Here is a 6,050-nt window from a genome sequence, read left to right as displayed (position 1 = left end):
CTGTATGATTTCTCTACGTTTGAGTAAGCGGACCGGTAGGCTCATCGTCTACAGGGGAGACAGTCATGCAATACTACCCGATAACTTCGGCAATGAATGTGCCGTTATACGCTCCAACTCCAATTCAACCTGCCCAGCCAACTCCTTTTTATATCGAAGACATACTAGGAAGAAATGGAACGCCAACCTCATCAGCCGTTGTCTCCGCTCCGACTCTACCATCCCCTAACTCGTCTTTCACTACTTTTCTATCACCTTACCGGAGTTCGATCTGCGAGCCGACGCCAGTCCACCCTGCGGCTTTAGCGCACCACGCCGCGCTCGCCTCTCCGTACGCACCGGGGCCTTTCTCGAGCCCTGTCTACCCCTTCAACAGGGCATTGGGGGAATACGCGCAAGCACTCATCAGACAAGATGCTCTAGGTGAGTTTTTTAAGATCCATACCCTACCTAGCCTATACTCAGTAAAAAAATGCAGTTAATATTGTTGTTAATCCAACACTTAACCTAGTCTATTTAACAACCTCTATTTGGTCCCAGAGTACTAAGTGTTGAATTAACACGTTTACGGTGTAAATCTACGGTACTCCACCTTAAGCCCTGTTTTAATAATTTACTTATTGTAGGCATTTTCACTGACTGTATTTTCCAGTGGGCTGTGGACATCACATTATAGGCTACTCATTGCATTAAGCAAAATGTAATAATGATTCGTATGCTATTCATAAAATTAATTTATTTTAAGTGCTTTAAAATAGACTGTGAATGTCAGGTGCTGATTTGCCCCAATGCTGTTGTTGAAACCATGAAACTTTTGAATTAAAGGCGCGCCGATTTAGACATATGCCAATAGATTGATCTATGTATGCCTATGGTTCTGTCTCCTCTTGAAATTGTTTCGGTCAGATAGCCATTAGCATTTATTTAGTGGTTAAATGTGTACCTAAAAAGTCTGTAATAACTATAACATATGAAGGCTGTTTCACAACTGCGCTTGGCTGGCCGTACGTTGCTTCTTTCTATTTTGCACCATTTTCCGAGACACAATGACCTAAGGTTAACTGCTGCAGCAAGCAAACCCTGATCCTTTCCGTTCAGGCAGGAAATCTTGAGCTCTCGATAGGAGTAAATCAGGTTTCAGAAGCTGTTAAATGTTTTCCTGGCGGCCTCTTGTAGCCACTTCCCCGGGAGTCGTGCACAATGCTGATTATTTTATCGACATCCTCAATACAGACTTATACAGGAAACACTCCACTTCTGATAGCCGAGGTCGTTTTTTTATATATTGTCCATTTCCGTGGTACGGGATGTGACTTCAGACCAGCTAAAACAATAGCCCGCATGTCCTGCCTGCGCGCAAACATCAGTCCACACAGATAGGTGCATTCCTTTATTAGTGCCTGGGCAATTGCTTATCCACCAGCCTTATCATGAAATTGGATGAACATGTGGCGTTAGTGCGTAAAGTCTGACAAAGGGCTACTGCATTTCTATGGTTAGATTTAGCCTACAAAACTGCTACTTTTAAAAGCATTGATTGACATGTAAGATCTTGTCTGAATAAACATTGCCTTCATTATTAGATTGTGCACCTAAATGTAATGTTTCATTAGCGCGCATGGCTTTGCGCGCGCACACACACAAACGTGCGCACACACACACACCGCAGTTTCCTATGTCTTTTGTGACTGGAAAAGACGGATGTAACAGGCATTCACAAGATAAACCAACAGGAAACACATTGGCGGAAATTTTGCCATGGTTGTGCGCTAATCGTGTTCAACTGCCTTCCTCATAAGCCCAGGTTCAAACGGATGTCAGAGAACCCGTTTACTTCATTATCATCTCCAACCTTAAACAGACCAGAGACACAGGCCTAGAGAGGATTTATTTATTCAGCCGATTATGGCAAGAATAAAATTGTCCTTACCAATGTGATTTGCATGAAATATGTTCACATTAATTTAAAATGTGTTTCATGTCCCCATTCTGTTTGTTACACAAGGAAAACCACTGTTGTGGACCCCATTTATTCAGCGTCCTCTACACAAAAGGAAAGGCGGACAAGTTCGATTTTCCAATGACCAGACAATTGAACTAGAGAAAAAGTTCGAAACACAGAAGTATCTGTCTCCACCGGAGAGAAAACGGCTGGCCAAATTGCTACAATTGAGCGAGCGACAGGTAGGAGAAATAAACGTTTGTGCGCATACGGTGCCAGATTTTATCCGTCTAGCTTTACGCGTCTTAACGTGTTTTTATTTGACAGGTGAAAACTTGGTTCCAGAATCGCAGGGCGAAATGGCGACGATTAAAACAGGTAGGTAACAACACTGAAGCCTAGCCAAATTGCGTTGCTTTCATCAATCAACAGACTGCACGTGAAGTCTTACAAAATATTTCGGCATTAGGTTAATTTATTCTATCCAGAAGGAAATGTCTCTAATGTGCATGTCCAAGACATTTCCTTCTCAGGAATGGTTAGTTGTAACGAATGCTCACGTTGACGTAGAAAATTGACATCCCATTCTGTTATATTTAACTTCTTGACATAAATTGCACTGTAGGCCTAACCATTTAAGACTAGTCTACTAGTCTAGGCCTACATGTGGTGAATGTCTAAAATGTTTGTGGTTTCACCATTAGTCCAAATAGGCCACATCTCTCAACAATTCTGTTTTTGAATATCCCTCCCCAGGAAAACCCACAGTGCAGTAAACGGGACATTGAGGAGGAAAACGAGGAGCGACCGTTCGAGGTTGGAGTCAGTCAGCAGCAGCACAATAACGCCACACAGATCTCTCACTGCCACGGTCAGTGCCCCTCCACATTCTCACAGGATGACAATGAGTCTGGCATCTCGGAGAACTCGGAGCAAGAGTTGGACATTGAGGATGAATTTCCTCCAACTTCGTAGTGATAAAACCTCTCGCCACTTTTCTTTCATTGTTATTAAGTGTAAATATTGATGATGATGATGTGTATGATGCATTTTAATGTCTGTTTGTTTTTGTTTTTGTTTTTTTATAGATACATGAATGTGTGAGCAAGGGTGTAGCCCATGGCATGGACCAAGTTGTTATAGATTATCTTTATTCTGAAGATGAACAGTTCACACATTCATTTTGAATCCTATTGGCAGGATTTTTTTGTTTAAAAAAGTGCCTTTTTTAATTAAATGAACAGCCTACTTTGGGTACTCATTGGGCCAATTGAAATGTGTGCCTTGGAAAAAAAGCATCTCAGGCTAGTGAAATATGTTTCAAAAAGAAAATATTTAAACACCACCTTTTGGCATTTGTCAGTAAATGCATATGTGAACAATAAGCAAGTAAACTTAGTCTATAAAATGATGCGTTTTTATCTACTAAATTATCCAATGCTGCAAAACCTTATCACCATATGGTTTTACTGTGGACAATATAGCTTCCTTATTTTTTTTCAACTGACATTACACTCTAAATTAAGACATGTTATTATTGAAATCTAAATCTTTCTTTAAAAGTCTTTGGATATGCTACAGGCTCTTAGACTGTTATCACGATGAATGTTTGCATTCACAGTGCATCTTCCGTATACCCCACTCTTATCATTTGTGCCATCAGATGTTTTATCTAGGCTATAATTGATTAGCAGACAATCATTTGGGTAACTCAAGTAGAGTAGTTTATCTTTGTTAATAATTGCAAAGGATGCAATGAACATGGCACTTGTGATATTTGGTTGTATTTCGTATGATTACCCTTAGTTCAAAGAGCTCAAATACCAGACCATTCCAAAATCAATAGTCAGCACGTCATTGTACCATGAAGTCTTGTATGCTGGGCAGCAGTGGACAAAACAGAGGTTGCTGTGTTGAGTCCATTTCTCTGTAGCACAGTTTCAAGGAAGGAGATGATGAAAATTCACTTAGACTGAAATTCAGAGTGAAACTGTATGGCATTGGTACAGAAATAACCACTTCGAAACTATCAAGTGGCGATCAATGTTTTGTATTCCAACCATTTTTAGACGAAATAGGCTGCTGTAATGTCCCACATTATAGGGTTTTTCAAAGCAGCAGGGTCAATATTTTTGCTCCCCTTTTCCTTGATCAGAAAGCTTCCAGTAACAAGATGAATCAATTTATGAACCATATAAAAAAACATGAAAAAACACATTTTTTCATATTGCATTCCGTTCGATTTTCTTAGTTCATAATTCTGGAGCTCTACATCATTTCTTACTGGATCCGGGACACATACTTTTTGTTAAGTGTTTAATGTGGGTTTTTAAGTATATATTCTTCTTGTCTGGTTCAGTTTGCAATTTGGACATCGGGTACAAATCTGTTTGTGACAAGTGTTGTTTAAGCTGTTGACTGGAAAGCATTTTTTGTTCGTTACAAATACAGTGGTGCCTAAACATTAATGATCCAGTCTTGTGTCTTGTTTCCACATAATAAACCATGACGACACTCAGATTTTCTTGACTGATATAACTAGACGAGCCCGCCTGCAGTGGGGGCAAAACAATATTTTTTGCTTGGTAAGTTGGCCTAGTACTGCACCATCGGAAATGATCCAGAAGGAACACAAAACCATCAATCTTGCTATCACAAAATTCTAGCCTCATCTTTCTCAACGAGGGCGCTACAGCCCCCCAGGGGGCGTTGGGGAGCTCTAGGGGGGGCATTGAGAAGGATACAGCTGAGTGGGCATGGGGCTTACTTCCCATTCGGGGGACATTAGTCCGTTTTATTTTTCAATAGCCTAAAGGGGCGTTGTGATGAGGTCAGATGGGGCGTTGTGGGGCCTATGATGAGGTCAAGGGAGTGTTAGTGTAAAAAAGGTTGAGAACCACAGCTCTATGTGTATGAGTAGTTTTCTCTGTCTGTGCAGTGAGTGGTTGGGGAAAGCTTAGTACAGTAGAGACACAGCTGTGGCAAAAGTTCCTTTATGCCTGAACTACTAGTCAGGGTTGCCAGATTAGACTAATGAAGAGTTTCATTGCAAAACGGTGTATATACATTTTGGAGAATTTTGAGAAAGACATTTTTGTATTGAGCACTCCATTGCATTGCATTGCAAAATGCATTTTGTGTTTTAAAAGTATGTTCTCAAAATATTTGAATGGCAAGAATCCACTTACTGTATGATAGGACCTCTGAACAGTCATTTCCAATAATGAAATGCAAAAGACAAAAATGGTGGATACACCGTTTTGCAATGGAACTGTTCAGCCTCAAAAAAGCTCAAAACCCGCCTGCAGTAAATCCCGCTGAATTTGAACTTAATTCTATGGCCATACATCAGCAGAAAAAACGCCTCATCTGGCAACACTGCTTCTAGTTCATTCACAAATGGCAAATAGAGGACTTGACTTTGATTATACTTTTCATATAGTCTGGCTCGCCAGCAAGCTGAAGACAGACTTGAACAAATTTTTAAAATAATATTTCACAGTTGGTCATTCATTTATAGAAAAGCATTTCTGCCAGTGACAAACATAGATTTGTGAAGATGTTTATGGTAGGGCTGCATTACTTGGGAAGCTTGGGAAGGATTTTATCTGAATAGCCTAATTCATGGGTTAGTGTCATTTTAGTAGTCAGGGTGCAACCACAGCTAATTTGTATGTAGTAAATGTTTTTGTTTGTTTTTGGATTACCTGTATCTTTGAAAAATATTCATTGTAGGCCTACATTCATTAACCATTACTAATTAATTTATGGGCATTAGCTGTGGTTGTACCACCTGACGTCTGAGCCCAAAAACCCATCATTGACCTTCATACTGTTCTTAGGGACTCTGGCAACTTGGGTAGTTGCATGGCCACTCTAATACCACTCAGTCTGTAGACAGATGAAACATTTTCCTTGTTTAGAATAATATACTGATGAAGGATTTTTAAAATAGTATTTTGAAATGAGTGAGACAGGTCTGTTGCTAGAGCAAAAGCTGTGTTCACAATTTATGAAACTGTGTCTCCTGTACGCTGTCTGGTGTCGTGCGTCCATTCCAATCACACGTTGTGTGTGATGTGTATGTATATTGCTTTCAAGCTGTTTT

At 40.2% G+C, this 6,050-nt stretch overlaps 1 protein-coding gene across 1 annotated transcript; it reads left to right on the top strand.

Annotated features, from left to right (window-relative positions):
* On the top strand, positions 1 to 4,410 carry hhex (hematopoietically expressed homeobox). Its single transcript, XM_063221824.1, has 4 exons — positions 1 to 423; positions 2,006 to 2,184; positions 2,270 to 2,320; positions 2,699 to 4,410. The coding sequence occupies exons 1-4, from the start codon at positions 66 to 68 to the stop codon at positions 2,915 to 2,917; spliced, it is 807 nt and encodes a 268-aa protein (XP_063077894.1). The 5' UTR covers positions 1 to 65; the 3' UTR covers positions 2,918 to 4,410.
* The last annotated feature ends 1,640 nt before the right edge of the window (positions 4,411 to 6,050 follow it).

The sequence above is a fragment of the Engraulis encrasicolus genome, chromosome 17 (assembly GCF_034702125.1).
Source record: "Engraulis encrasicolus isolate BLACKSEA-1 chromosome 17, IST_EnEncr_1.0, whole genome shotgun sequence".
In the NCBI taxonomy this organism is placed as follows: Eukaryota; Metazoa; Chordata; class Actinopteri; order Clupeiformes; family Engraulidae; genus Engraulis; species Engraulis encrasicolus.
The sequence above is the reverse complement of the archived record's forward strand: the minus strand, read 5'-3'. Positions and strand labels throughout refer to the sequence as shown.